This window comes from Anser cygnoides, chromosome 6, assembly GCF_040182565.1.
Source record: "Anser cygnoides isolate HZ-2024a breed goose chromosome 6, Taihu_goose_T2T_genome, whole genome shotgun sequence".
Taxonomy (NCBI): domain Eukaryota; kingdom Metazoa; phylum Chordata; class Aves; order Anseriformes; family Anatidae; genus Anser; species Anser cygnoides.
In genome coordinates, this window is record NC_089878.1 from 9,890,086 (window position 1) to 9,905,872 (window position 15,787).

The 15,787-nt window shown below is 38.7% G+C and overlaps 1 protein-coding gene across 4 annotated transcripts in view; it reads left to right on the forward strand.

Moving 5' to 3' along the window:
• SPAG16 (sperm associated antigen 16) overlaps positions 1-15,787 on the forward strand; it is a 398,441-nt gene that overhangs the window by 15,188 nt on the left and 367,466 nt on the right. For 3 of the 4 annotated variants that reach the window (XM_048058308.2, XM_048058305.2, XM_013178764.3), the window contains exons 2-5: positions 2,208-2,254; positions 2,628-2,726; positions 9,298-9,425; positions 15,639-15,776. In XM_048058308.2, coding sequence (XP_047914265.2) covers positions 2,208-2,254; positions 2,628-2,726; positions 9,298-9,425; positions 15,639-15,776 — 412 coding nt within the window. The remainder of the gene's footprint in view (positions 1-2,207; positions 2,255-2,627; positions 2,727-9,297; positions 9,426-15,638; positions 15,777-15,787) is intronic. The other variant, XM_048058307.2, reaches the window with a different exon arrangement.

Genomic DNA, 15,787 nt, shown 5'->3' on the forward strand with positions numbered 1-15,787 from the left:
AAATTACTCCGTATGTATTTCCATATATATGGAAATAATGCCTGACTTCATACAAAAATGATGTACCCGGGTATTCACACTATGGAAAGATGACTGTTCTTTAAAAGGTGTTGTCAGCTGGTTAATGATTGCATGCCTTATTAAAATAGGGACGTTTCAGAATATTACCCTAACTAGTCAGTGTTACTGTGTCTTTATCTCAAACTCCAGGCTGCTGCTGTTCTCTTGCTTTTTAGAACAACAAAGGAAAACTGCTTTGCACTCATGCCTTTATTCCCTTTTTCATATGTAATTAGCAGTTCAGATGAACTTTCTCCCTCTGCGTTGAAGGAATAAAGTCCAGGAATGTGGAGTTGTTTCACTGGGATGTGGTCAGACGCTGGTGTGAGGTCCCCGATGTTCCTGTCAATACGACAGCAAGTAGACCAGCAACAGACCAGCTTGACGCCAAAATCCTTGACTGTTATCTTGAGTTTCTTGGGTCAGCTCCTAAATGTCATGTCTAAATGCGAGCGATTTTCATCTCACTTCTTTTTGCTCATCTTGATGGACCCACATGTGGTCCTAGAGTACTATGCTGAGAAAAGGTGTGTTCGTTGAACTGTACGCTTTCTTTGCCTTCCTGTTAAAGGTGGAATTCTTAATCTAGATTTCTTCTGGTGCAATAGAAAACAGTTTTAGGCCTGTTAACAGAAGCCCCCAGATGATTACATTTATTTTCTTCTCCTTGTGAAAGAAAAGAAAACATAGGAGACTTTTTTTTTGAAGTTGAGTTTCTGCATAGCTTTGGTTTTAGAATTAAACACTTGAGAATCAGTCAGGTTAGAAAACAAAACTTTTACAGAGAGACATTTGAGATCCAGAGAAGCTGTGACTTGAATTCAAGTCATGCGTTCCACATCTGTGGCCTGTGATGCGGTAATTTGGGGGCATATCTATTACAGGCATTAACTTTTATGTACTTAAGCCTAGATAGGAAATTCTTAAGAAACATTCATGCCCATTTCCTATTTATGCAGACAATTTTTTTAGTAAGCATGTAGTGTAATTGTGCAGTTGGAGGTACGCAGATGTGCTTTGTCTTGATTGCTGAAAAGGAGGCCTTTATTCACGCAGTGACTCCCCTATTTTTTGTTGTTGTTCACAAGAGAAAATGGCATCTCTTTGGCTATTATCTCAAGACTTACATCTCCTGAAAACCAAAGATGGGTATCCTTTTTGAGATGTGACCTCCACCTGCCAGCCTTCTAGGTGCTTACAATTCAACTGATACCTTGAATGTCATGATGCTGTTCTTTAGAAGAATTCAGACTTGGGAAGCGATGTTAAACTGGAAAATCATGCATTTTTTTGCCTCTTCATTTCATTTCCTGTTATGTAAAGAACCTATGGTTTAAAATTGATGTGTGTGAAGTACTGAATTGCCAGCTTTTCTTTTCTTCAGAAGTTAATTTCTAGTTTATTTACATGGGTCATTTATAGGCTAACTGATTTCCTAGGGAAACAGTCAACAGCGCATCTTACTAAAAACATTTTAGTTATACTTTCACGGGCTGTAACGCTAGTGGATGAGATGTTTATTTTAGTTTTGTTTTACACCATTTGTTATTTTAATGAAAAGTTTGACTAAAGCTTTTGGAAGAACTGTAATTTGCAATGGATTTTTATAATTTCCAAGTTCACTTACGTTTATATTGTAGATGTGTTGTGATTATTATTTGAGGCACAAGCGCCAGCTTCAGTAAATAAGCTAGTATTCAGTGTTTTATTTCAGATGCTCGTTTTGGAACTCATCTGCATTTGATGAAAACTGCCTTTCTCTGAGAGCACCGAGTTACTTGTACTTAGAAGCATCAAGTCTGTGGAAGTGTCAGTGCTGTAAGACCCTTGTGAAAACCAGTGATTGGATAAGTGAGAGTAGAATTTAGCCGGTGTTTAATTCAGAATAATACTTGAGTTCTGCTTTTGGTGGTTTGATTGAGCTAGTCTTAATGGTGGTTAAACCTGCTGGGACAAGTTTGACTCTGTGCACCGATGTAGTTTTTGTTGGAGTTGTGCGTGGCCATCTAAAGGCTGGTGGAAGCCTTGAGAGTTTGGCAGTGTAAAGAACAAGGCTGAGGGTGGTCATAACAGATGGTTCTTTTACAGTTTTTGAAGTTCGAACAGATCCTGTGTACCAGCTGTTTCAGGCTTAACAAAACCTGCAGAAATTACAATAACAGACTACTCTAAAGATGATTATCAGTACGAAGAGGTAATTGACTAAATTGATTATCGTATGTGATATCTGTGGTATTCATGTTTCATTCTTTTGTTTTACTTCATTAATGTGACGGAGGAGTGGCATAAATCTCCTTTTGTGAAGTGTGATGATGAGTAATCTTTACTTTTCAAGAGGAGATGTAGTGTCAGTTTACTTATGCCTTTCATTTCAACATCAATACTTTTAAAAAAGATGCAGCTATTTCCATTCCAGCTTATTTATAGTTAATATTTAAACAACTTAAAATATATTTAAATGGGGCGCAATATTTTTAATGTGAATGAGATTAGGAATGAAAGTACTTACACTCTGAAAGAAAGATTTATAAAATATTGATACTCTTACTTTAAATCACTTCATTTAGGTTCCAGCAGATGATGAGTTTAGTCTTCAGGAAGATGATGAGGATCTTTCAAAGGCTCTGCAGACTATTCAAGAGCAGACTGAAGATGCCCATATTTTAGTAAGAATTTTGTAACTATTAGTAAGACTGTCTATAAACTACTTAGTATTACTGAGTTGAAATTTGCACATTGTAATTTATTTGAATTATGAAATACTCGTTGAAAAGATTGTCATGTTAGAAGTTTCTAGGAGTAAATGCGTCACAGCAGAAAAGGCAACTTAGGTTTCCTGTATCTCATTTTCCTTTAACTTCTGTTCATTTTATGTCCCATAGATGACCTCATATTTCAAATATACGGGTGTATTTTAAAATTTTTAAAATCAATATTTTAGGGTTTGTTTCTTTGTGAATAAATTTAATGTGTGTGTAATCCCTGACATGGAGGAGAAACAAGGAGAAATATTTTTAATCTATTGATGTTTCAGCAGTGGAATAAATAACTAATCTTGTACCTCTGTTAATGGTCGAACTTGAAGAATGGTATGAAACAGTTTTCTCAGCTTGATGAAATGGATTAGATACCATGAGCTTTTTGTAGATCAGAAGATGTGGTTAAACTCAAATTCTCTTTGGTTTTGTGCATATGCTGATAGATGTCTGCCATCTTGCTTCTTGGCTCTTTATTTGGAGGTGTTTTTTCCATAATTTCAGAATTTGAATCATGCTTTCAACCTTTAGCCAGACATTAATAATAATAAAAAAAACTTTTAACACACTTGCTAGTTTCTTGACAGCTTTCATAAGGATATGCTGTATGTTTTGTGAGGCTCAATGACTAGATTGTTTGATGCTAATTCACTGGAAAAACCAAGTGCTGCAGCAAATGCTTTTGCTGACCCAAGTAGAAGCGCTGTTTCCTGTGAATTAATATTGAATCAATATTCCAACTCTGAGCTAAGAAACACAGTGGAAGGTTGTCTTCACATGATAAATAACTGGTACATTTTTTTGCCCCCAATTATCAGCTTCTGAGCTTGCCTAAATAGGTTAAATTAGGTAATAACCATATCTGAGAAAAGCTGCACTGCAGTAAACAGTTTTAAGTGATTTTGTGTATATTTGCTGTTCATAGTATCTTTTATACCTAATTCTTTATTAAAGATTGTATTTCAATACTTTATGCAAATGTTTTGTTAAGAAATTTTATAGAGAAAGCACAGATCAAGTGAGCATCTAGAAATATTTTAGCAATTTGCCTAACGCAGATACTCAGTTTGGAAACTGTGGATATTTATAGTAACTATAGTTTCTTTTACACTCTATTTAAAAAAAAAAAAAGGTCAAGTACAACCAGGAAAAATTAAGAAAAATGTTTTATTTTCAAACTTCCTTCCAAGGTAATTAGCAGTAATTACTAAATGAAAATGAGCCAACATAAGATAATGCTTTTCACCATTTTTTCCCCCAAAAAAGTCTGTCTGAATTAAAGCTATGTTTCTACAGGGAATATTGAGGCATTTTTTTTCCCTTCTGGATCTGTGCCTGGGTGCAGTGGAGCTACTGAGGCTACCTCACCTGCAGATTATCATTTACAGTGCGTGTTTTCATATTTGGATCCCAACAGAGAAATGAGGCTGGTGGAGCTCTAACCTCTAAATACCATTTCCCCCCTAGTCTGGAGGTGAAACAGCAGCTAATGCAAAGCAGAGCTGTGCTGGGCAAGACATGCTCTGCATAGCAGGGATTTTGCCTCCTCTTCCTGTTCCATTTTTCCTTTTCAGTTGCAGCTCATGATTTTTTTTCCCGTTGTCCTTTCTTTTAGTCATTATAAAGTAATATAATTTACATTTAAACACAAGCAACTGTATATTCTACATATTAAAGAAAATCTCAGCTGATAGGGACCCTGGGAAAAGGTTACAGAACTTCTGGAAAACCAGGCAGTTAAAAGAAAGCAGACTAAATTACTTCCTTCAGTAGAGACAGCTATTACGCTTCCTTTCCAGGACCTTTGTTTTCTTAGTATACCAAATAGAACCTGAAGTCACGTTACCTTCTTTAACCTTAGTCATGTTATTTAGGTTTGATTGTATTTTATTTGATCTTGTTAAATAAACTTTGAATCCTTTTTTCATTCCTGTTTTTTTTTTTAATCTGTGTTTTTTGCAAGAACATGTCATTTTGTTTTCCAGGGAAATTATTAGGGTATTTGGTGTTAGTCTTGCTTCACTGGACAAAAATTCTTGCAAATGTTGTGGAAGTCCCTAGTATTAAACTGGGTGATTATTGATCAAATGTGCAATCCTTATATTACTATCAAAATCTTTTGAAGATTGTAATTCAAAAAGAAATATTTAGCTGATATAAAGAAATACTTTAAAGAATTCTGACCATTTAGTCAGAACATTATGGGTTTTGCCTGTGTAGCTACTACAGGGTGTCCGTTCACACCACATATATCAAGAGATTGCTTTTTCCTTCTTTCTAGAGAGGTCGATATATACAAAAAGTTACTGTTTGCCATTCTATGGATAGTCATCTGAGGTTAAGATCAAGTTCAAGCAGTTAGCTTAATAACACTTGTGAAGTCTGCAAAAGAACAAGGAATTTCCCTCTGGTTTCCTGAGGCCCTGTTCCAAGACTGTGCGTGGTAGACTGCCTTTATTTCTCCCTGTGCGGTTCCTTGCTCAGTTCCTGAAATGCTTCTCAGTGGTAGTATCTAGCCAATAAATTCTCTTCTGCACAGATGAAATGGATTCCTATCATATTTCCATTTATTAAGGGAATCAAGCTGTGTCATTTCTTCCAAAGACTGGCTTTATAGATGTGTTTGGGTAACTATGAGCAGCAATATTAGACATTGGCCTCACTTAGAATAAAGAAAGAAAAGCAAGGAGGAGAATGCAGCTGCATGTCTGCAGACGTACTCTTTGGTCCTTCTGTTATGACAATTAGAAAATAGACCTGTCTGTGCTGTATGTCCAGTGATGAAAATAGGCCAAATACTGCACTGCACTTGGCATACTGCAGCATTCCTACTCCAGTGCTACATGTCTTGATCTTGTATGTACATTTCTTTGTTAGATAGGTTGCTTGGATTAAACGTGTCTTCTGTATCATAAAAAATAATGATGAGATCTTCCAGTATAGGGAATACTGCTTGTTTTTAGTGTATCAAGAGAAATGCCTTAATCTCCGAGGAACTTATGCAGTTGCATTGATAGAACTCCCATGAAGGATATGAATAAGCTGTAAATGGCTGGAGTTACTAAAATTCCCCAGCCAACAGATTATTTTATATTGAGGAGATATTTTGGGTTGAGGAGATATTTTGCAGTCACAGCCTCTAGCATTTCTTGATGAATATCTCAGTGGAATTTTGTTTTCAGTTAGTACTGAAGACAAGAAAAGGTAGGCGTGTGTCCAAGCTCTATCTGCTTCTCATTTCTTCTCTATAGTGGTATTTTTTCATAATATGTAGCACAAATCATAGAAACTTAGTTTCTTCCAGTGGTGCATTTAAGTGATTTGATAGTCGCCAAGCCCAGGTTTTGGTCTGTCCTCTCACCAGTAGGACAGGCATGCGCAGTGCTGTAGCTTGTCTTAGTAGACCGCGCTGTTAAGTAAGTCCATTGTGGTGTTTTTCTCGCTATGGAGTTCCCAAGTTCTGAGAGCTTTGCATTTTGGCATGTCAAGTAGCTGTAATCCATTTGAAGTCTGAATGAATTACGGCCACCTCTTCAGCTCCCAAGTTGTGGCAGTCTCTCTCAGTTGGTTATCTTTAAATGGCTTTGGGAAAGGAAGTCTCAGACTGGGTCACATTGTACTTTTTCCACCCCTTCTTGCATCTCTGAGCCTCTCTAGAAGAACTTAACATCAAGCTGTGCCCAAAGACGAGCCGGCATGGAAGAAGACCGGCCTGGCTCAACAGAGAGTTGCGGCTTGTGCTTAGCAGAAAAAAGAGGGTTTATAATCTTTGGAAAAAAGGGCGGGACACTGAGGAGGACTACAAGGATGTAGCGAGGCTGTGCAGGGAGAAAATTAGAAATGCTAAAGCTCATCTGGAGCTCAACCTGGCTACTGCCGTTAAAGACAACAAAAAATCCTTTTACAAATATATCAACGCGAAACGGAGGACTAAGGAGAATCTCCATCCTTTACTGGATGCGAGGGGAAACCTAGTTACTAAGGATGAGGAAAAGGCTGAGGTGCTTAATGCCGCCTTTGCCTCAGTCTTTAGCGGCAATACCGGTTGTTCTCCGGATACCCAGTGCCTTGAGCTGGTGGAAGGGGACGGGGAGCAGGATGTGGCCTTCGCTATCCATGAGGAAATGGTTGGCGACCTGCTACGGAGCTTGGATGTGCGCAAGTCGATGGGGCCGGATGGGATGCACCCGAGGGTACTGAAAGAACTGGCAGAGGAGCTGGCTGAGCCGCTTTCCATCATTTATCAGCAGTCCTGGCTATCGGGGGAGGTCCCAGTTGACTGGCGGCTAGCCAATGTGACGCCCATCTATAAGAAGGGCCGCAGGGCAGACCTGGGGAACTATAGGCCTGTCAGTTTGACCTCAGTGCCAGGAAAGCTCATGGAGCAGATTATCTTGAGGGTCATCACGCGGCACTTGCAGGGCAAGCAGGCGATCAGGCCCAGTCAGCATGGGTTTATGAAAGGCAGGTCCTGCTTGACGAACCTGATCTCCTTCTATGACCAAGTGACGTGCTTGGTGGATGAGGGAAAGGCTGTGGATGTGGTTTACCTTGACCTCAGTAAGGCTTTTGACACAGTTCCCCACAACATTCTCCTCAAGAAACTGGCTGCTCGGGGCTTGGACTGGCGTACGCTTCGCTGGGTGAGAAACTGGCTGGATAGCCAGGGCCAGAGAGTTGTGGTGAATGGAGTCAAATCTGGTTGGAGGCCGGTCACTAGTGGTGTCCCCCAGGGCTCGGTACTGGGGCCGGCCCTCTTTAATATCTTTATCGATGATCTGGATGAGGGCGTCCAGTGCACCCTCAGTAAGTTTGCAGATGACACCAAGCTAAGCGCGTGTGTCGATCTGCTCGAGGGCAGGAAGGCTCTGCAGGAGGATCTGGATAGGCTGGAGCGATGGGCTGAGGTCAACTGTATGAAGTTCAACAAGGCCAAGTGCCGGGTCCTGCACCTGGGGCGCAACAACCCCAAGCAGAGCTACAGGCTGGGAGATGAGTGGCTGGAAAGCTGCCTGGCCGAGAGGGACCTGGGAGTATTGGTTGATAGTCAGCTGAATATGAGCCAGCAGTGTGCCCAGGTGGCCAAGAAGGCCAACACCATCCTGGCCTGTATAAGAAGCAGTGTGGCCAGCAGGTGTAGGGAAGTGATTATGCCCCTGTACTCGGCTCTGGTGAGGCCGCACCTCGAGTACTGTGTTCAGTTTTGGGCCCCTCGCTACAGGAAGGACATGGAGGTGCTCGAGCGAGTCCAGAGAAGGGTGACCAAGCTGGTGAGGGGTCTGGAGAACAAGTCTTACGAGGAGCGGCTGAGGGAGCTGGGCTTGTTCAGCTTGGAGAAGAGGAGGCTCAGGGGCGACCTTATCGCTCTCTACAGTTACCTTAAAGGAGGCTGTAAAGAGGTGGGGGTTGGTCTTTTCTCCCACGTGCCTGGTGACAGGACGAGGGGGAATGGGCGAAAGTTGCAACAGGGGAGTTTTAGGTTGGATGTTAGGAAGTACTTCTTTACCGAAAGGGTTATTAAGTATTGGAACGGACTGCCCAGGGAGGTGGTGGAGTCACCATCCCTGGAGGTCTTTAAAAGACGTTTAGATGTAGAGCTTAGCGATATGGTTTAGTGGAGTACTTAGTGTTAGGTCGGAGGTTGGACTCGATGATCTTGAGGTCTCTTCCAACCTAGAAATCTGTGATACTGTGAGTGGGCTGCATGTGGTTGGGTGGAGGCAAGAAGTTGGCATCGTAACAGAGGTATGGAAGGTGTTTTTTTTCTCTGTAGTAAAGTGTTCTGTTTTGATTGAGCTTTTAGCAACTGTCCTTGACCCATGAGTTGATCTTATCTTTATAGCTGTCTATCTTGATGGCACTGGAGGAGATGCATATGAAGCCTTGGTGCACCATCTGCGTTCTGCTAACACTTGTAGCAGTGTTATCTGACAGCTTCATTCAGTGTCTGCATGTGGATGTTGAGAAGAAAGGGGAAAATTGGTCTTTGTGAGGCTTCTTCCTAAGTAAGAGACCTACTGATGGAGATGCAGCTCTTGGTCTGTCTATAGTATGCACTGTCATTAAAAAAAAAAATGCTATTTTTCTGTCACCTTGGACTTTGGCATTTTTCAGGAAATGAAGTACTGATTTTTTCATTGTGAGTTTTGAAGGTTGCTGAAGGGTGCAGGAATACAAGAACCAACATCTTCTCTCTGCTCAGTGACAGAAGAGCATCCATCAGATGAAACAGTTTCAGGTCCATATCAGATTATGCCAGGTTCAGAGTACAAAAATCAGATGGTTTTTGACTTCTCTAACCTTCCACAGACCTTGATATTAGAAGGTATCGGATCAGAGATTGCAGATCTAATCAACAAAGACAAGGGAAACATTCAGCTGTACTCTAATAGATCTATGACTTTAGATGGCCTCAGAAATAGAGTATGATAACTGCATTTCTGTTGTAGGCTTAATAACAAATATCAAATTTTAATTTCAGGCTTTGCAATCAGTTCTGACCTCAGAGAAATCAGTGTCTGAAATACCTGAAGCGATGGATGACTTCTTCTGCAATTTTCTGGTCAGACTGGGGATGTCTAGAACCCTCGACTGCTTCCAGACTGAATGGTAAAACATTTAAATGACCCTCTGACTTTGAGAATTAGGAAGTAGATGCTCAGGATTCAAATATTTCAAGTATTGCAGAATTTATTCATATGTGACGTTTTACTGAATGAATGAACATGTTGAGACTGAGGATGAAAAATAGTGTTTTAAGGACAGGTTCTCCAAAACGTTGAATCCAGGGAGTTCCTAAACAGGTACATTTGAAGGACTGTATGCAGTTTGCCTAACTCCAGATGTTTACAAGCCTGAAGTGGTCACCTCAGGCCTCTTTTATGTCTAGTGAAGAGAAATACTCACTTTTAGGCTGCAACCCATCTAAGTTGTTTTAGCCATCTCCTTTAAGCTGAAGTGAATTTAAGTGTATTTTTTCAAGTACGTTCTGCTCTCCATTGAGTACCAAAGAAGACTGGAAACCAGCTGCAATGCAGAAGTCATCACTGGATGAAATGGGTCCAGTGCAAAATTACCAACGTTTTGTTTCAGTAGTACTGAGAAATTAGGTGTTCTCGTTATTTTCCTGCTTTCTGGAACCCGTGTGCTTGCTTAGAAGCTTGAATGCTTTGTAGTGATATAGTGTTTTCACTTCAGGTGTGTTTTCAGACCTTCATCATAGAGACCTTGTACTTTGAAGTAGAATAAGCACAATTTTTGATACTTGGTAGTTTGGGTATATGAGTCAAAATAATATGGTATTTTTAAAATTTAATTCCTGTAGTAATTGGAAGAGTAAACTCTTTAGCTGTTGCTATCTTCCTTTCCTCAGCAGAGCAGGGATTCAATGTAAAATTGTTGCAGAAGTTTAAAAGTTCAGCTTCATCTAAATAGCCTGCTTCATATATGGAATCCCTCAGGTTATATAATTTTTACTATTGATTAGCTAGAAGTGCTACAAAGCTTGAGAGGACAGCTGAATTGTTTTGTAGTAAAGATGACGCTTGTTGTGAAGTTGTCTTGAAATATTTTCAGTTACAAGCTTGGTTTTAATCTGCAAATCACATTGGAAAGATTCTGAGAAGTGAAAACATCTTTCAGTTGGAGTTATCTTGTGGTCAGTCTTGAAACGAGGTATTCAGAGGTTTGTTAACAAGGTGCTTCGAAGTTGTGCAGTTTGAAAATTAGTGAATCTGAAAAGTTAGAAACATCACTTTTCCTAAAAGAAGTGGTGATGCTCATAGGCTATTAAATTTTGTTAGAAACAGTCTCTAGTGGGGAGTAACTGCTGTTGTTGATGAGACTCTAGTTGTCTCAGTGTAGAAATCGCCAATGAGGCACTGCCTCTAGAATTAATAATCTGCTTTTTGATAGCGTAACAGTGTGACTTAAATGATTCCTTAGAGAAGGAGCACTGCAGTTCTGTGTTTTTTCAACAAAAGGACTATTAGGAATAGCATTAAGTTTCAAGAAGTTCAGTGGTTTTTTTTTGGGGGGGGGGAGGGGGGGAGATAATTAATACTAGATGGATATAAATATTGGCCTTTTAATGAAATTTCAGCCTTCTTTGAAGTACATGCTGTTTGAATTTATATCAATGGCAAAACTCAAATTGCTTTTTAATAAAGCAAGAGCAGGTTTTAGCAGGTTCTATCTTGTAAATCCTTAGCTGTACATATATATATATTTTTCCTTTGTAAGTAGTATTTTTTTAGATTTCAGTAACATTACAAAAAAGCTCAGCGTGTCAGGATCTAATCTTACTATATTGAGACTGTCTGCATTTAATGCCTTATTTCAAAATGTTTCATGTTGGTTTGAGATAGATAATTTGCAATATTAATGAAAGTGAGAGCAGATTAGTGTACTCAGGTTCCTCATTATGTATTGGGACGACTCTCTCGCTCTCATGCTGTGGTGATCAAGTACTAATGGAATTTAAAATGAGAAATTAATTAACGTAGAGAAAATTTATCAAAAGGGCTGCTTTGAAATAATTGTCTGTCTAAGATCTAAAGGTCAGTTAAATTGGAGCAAATTATCTGTTTATTTCAGAGTTTGAGAAAACATTGTTATTCTGTCCAGCTGTATAAAATGTCATGGTTATGTTGTATTTTAAGCCAAAGCCATTTTTCTTTGGAATGAATAATTTTGTAATAATTCTAGTGATATTTTCACATATGTAGTTTTTTGCACGTTTTTCCTTCCAGTTATACTTGAAGGAATTTAAAATCAGACTTAAATTATTTTTAGAATATCTAATTTACCATGAAATTTTCTGTTCCTTTGATATACAAGACTTTATAGTGCTTTTGTTGCTTATGAAAGATATTGGATAGACAGCTCTGGAGTATGAAGTGCAAGGGCTGATCAACTGTAAATTGATGTATCCGACAGTCAGTACCTCTTAATCCCAGAGAGCTCACTGCTGCTGGCAGCATCTTGCCAGGCTGATGAGCAGATGAATCATTTGCTCTTCACACATGCACATGGAGCTCTCGCTCTGTATTTTAGTAAACTCATTGGGCTGGTAATCTCCAAGTGGTCCTGGAGACCTGGCAATGTTTCAGCTTGTGAGGAAAATGAAACCTGCAGGCTAATTACAGAAACATGATTTGAAAATTCATTTCTTTTTAATATGGTTAAAATTATGAATAAACTTACAGGACTGTGCAAGGTAACAAATTCTCTGGTTGTTCTGTATGCTTTGCAAAGATTGTCTGGATCATGCATAATAGAGCGTATGCAGGGAAGCTGTTGTGTTTTCTGAGTATAAAGGTAGATTTATTTAAAAAAAAACATATATCCTTTTTTCAGAATGAAGACAGTGGATGTAGGTTGTGATCCTCCATGTCACAGCTCCCCGAAGGCAGTGGAAACAGTCTACTTATTTCAGGCAGACCTCAGTTTCCTCTGCTCTGGGTGCTCTTTAGCCTGGAAATCGTGAAGTCACAGTAATGCGTGCTATGCTGTGAGTTCCTGAATCCTGAGAGCAACGAGGCTTGTTAGTTCTAGGGCAGGATCACACTAATAGATGGGGGTTTGGGACTAAAAGATGGAGGTTTTGGATTAGAACTAGCTCAGGACACAAGTGAAGTAGCCTCAAGTTCACTTGCAGAAAGCCAGGTGAACATATATACTTGTTCTTGATGCTGGGAGCTGACTATATATATAGACAAATAAGAATAAAAATCAGGTGTACCTAGTTTTTTCTTTCTTGAGATGATTCAATAGAATTGGTTCTTGTTCTCAGCTTGTGCTTATTATGATTGAGACACGTCTGTCTATGAATGTCGGCATGGATTTACGGAGCGCTTGCAGCTGCAACAAATGAATGCACAATGCATATTTCAGATCAGGAGCAAACAAACTTTCCTAATATTGTGCGTATGGCCTAGTTATATATTCTAGTTATCTATTCGTTTAACTTCTCACTTCATCACGGAAGCATATATTTATATTTATTTAATGGGAAGTATGTAAGGATGCCACAGGAGACTGAAATTTGGATCCTTTTTGTCTTAATCTAGTTCTGCACAAGTCACTTGCCTATGGAGCAAACATAACATGGTAATATACAGTTTCTACTTACATGCCAAAATAATAGATGGGAGGAATACACTGGGGCATAAAGGGTCCTTTATTGTCTGCACTCATTTTTTTTTTCTTAGTCTTCTGTTCAAACTGTCTAAAAGGTTATCAGTTAGAATTATAATTTTCAGCAAGAAGTGCTTGTAAGAGCTAAAACTTGAAATTGTAGTCTGTGAATGCATCTCCAGGTGATTTGTCCCTTGGTAAAGGATTATCCTGAGCTACATGGCAGTTTAATTGCAGGGCCTCTGCAACTTGGTTCCTTTAGAACTCCTAGAAACTTTAGTTCAATGTAAAGCATATAGTAATAATGTATTATTGTAAGTCAGCGTGCTGGGCTTTGATCATAAAATCATAGATGGCCATCTGTTCCTGAAGCTTCCAAATTCTTGGTTAACTTTAAATGGTAGTTCAAGAATTATAACTCGCTTATTCTGAAATCTTAGAATAATGTTCCCTTGTGCATGGAACTAACTAATTTCATTTTGCATCACAGTTCCCTTCTTTAATGGAAAGCAGTGAGAACAATAGCTATGTGGCAGTCAGCGAGGTATGCAGGAGCTCCAGGAGTTTTACAGGACTAGTTTGATGAAATGAGATCTCACAACGCAATCTTGTGTAGCTTTCGGTTCCTCTTCTACATGCACAAAAGCCTTCATTTTTAGTAGCACTCTTAGACAAGAGTGAGTTTATTGATATTAATTGTCTTTCATTAAAATTGTCTTTCAGAGTTTTTAGCTCTGCTGGAGACTAATTTCATCAGTTATCCATGTCTGATGTGTCTTCATGCAGAAAGCTGATGGCTTTCATGAATTGCACTTAGGGCATTCAGGGGAGAAAATTTCCTGGCAAATAAAGAAGTTCATAGATTTGTGATCACTTGCAATGAGAAGTGCCCTTATCTTCAATATTTTTGATGGGAATTGTATCTGCACATCAGTCAATATTTTTGGAAAATGACTAAGCTTCTTTCTTGGCATTAAAAGTCTGTTGCTACTACAATTTGCTGAAGAAAACTAAGTGATGATGGAATGAATTTTGCTTTGGACACATCCAGTTTAATCTTTCAAAATCTTATAATCTTTTGGTGGCAAATGTAAATGATAGCTTAATTTATAGGGATGAGCGTTCTAAGACTACCCATAGAAATCAGGAAAGCAGCTGACCATAGCAGTTCATCTAGGTATAGGAGTTCGTAACGTTCCTCTTAATTTTTAGAAGGTACTATGTAAGAGTCACTTGTGAGATAAGAATCCCTTACTCTACAAAACTTATTGTTTCCACAGCATGTTTTAGCGATCTAGGAATGCTGCTTACCATGCTCAGATTTCAAGCCTGCTATTTGTATCCATGTGCAGGATACAGTGTTCAGGATATTTTTATCACTAATTACTGTTGTTGTTTTCCTACTTGCTAACTGAAAAAATACGCACAGATTCAATATGCTTTTCCTCTGAAAAGGTAAATAATATTTATATTATTCCTTCTAGTGAGTTCCTACTTAAAACATCTTCCAGCTGCAGTCAAGACCAGCAGGGGAAAAAACTGGGGGCCTAGTAGATGTCTGATGTAAGCTATTTATAGCTCCGCTGAACCTATGCTGAAGTGATAGAGCTACATAGTGCACGTCTTTATCTTCAATGGATCTGTAAAAGCTTCTAGTAGCTGAAGGTCCTGCCCTTCCTTCTTTCAGGATAAAAGCAAACAGATGCATATTTTGTACTGGATTCTGGAATCACCTCTGCAGTGTGAGCACAAGTATTTTATCATATATGTAGGCTTGAATCTTGATGTGTTTTGAAATACTCTGACAAATCCTGATAGCTTATAATCATTCCTTGAACAAGTGTAGTTTTGCAGAATCATTTACTTTGTGTAGTGACAGTCATGTTTTTCTGAATCTTTTCTAGTAACGCTATTCTTTTTTTTTTTTGATAGAGGATACTTAAATACTTTCAGTTGCTCCTGGCTTCTACAAAGAATTACATGCTGCCCCAGATTCACTTCTGCTGCTCAAAATGCAAGTTAGTCTGTACACTTATTTAACAAAAGCAGCCTTCAGGCTTCTACATCATAGACTCTTGTTTCCTCAGGGGCTGGTAAAATAGATAAATATAAGGAGAAGGTGACGTAAGCACACAGGAAGCAATGAAGAACAGGAATGAAGAGATTTTCTGATGTGAGCTTAGAGTTCCATGTTGATGATAGCCTTTAGAATCATTCATCCTGGTTTTTCACAACTTTGTCATCTTATTTGAGTCTTCAGAAAAGAAAATATCTTGCGTGTATTTGAGCATATGAGAGAAAAAGCATTGTGTGTATATATACAAAAGCTTAGAATGTTAAATCAGTATTTAAACAAAAATTTTTTGGTCTTAAATTATTTGGAAGAAAGGAAGGAATGGAACTATTGAAGTAGTATATATATAATATAGTTGAAGTAGTGTCATAGAGGGCATGTCATTAGAATTACAAACAGTAAGAATGCATTTTTAGAATGAAAGTGGAAAAATAGAACACAGGAGTAGTAATACTGCTAACTGTTAATGATTATAAAAGAGGTAAATGCCTTCAGTTGGTAAATATCTGATTCTATTTTATATAAATGCTAACGTAAGAGAAGAAACATCAGTGAACTGAGAAATAGGAAAAATGGAATAAAATCCAAAATCCCTTTCCCTTTTCTACTAGGTATGAGCTAATAGAGAGAGGTGCCTTCACAGCCAAAGATGTCGGACTGGTGCCAACTGTGTATACTCAGAACCAGCAACTTCAGGCTGAGAACATGCGTTTGAGGAAAGATCTGGACAACTATAAACTTGCTGCTAAGTATGTTACTT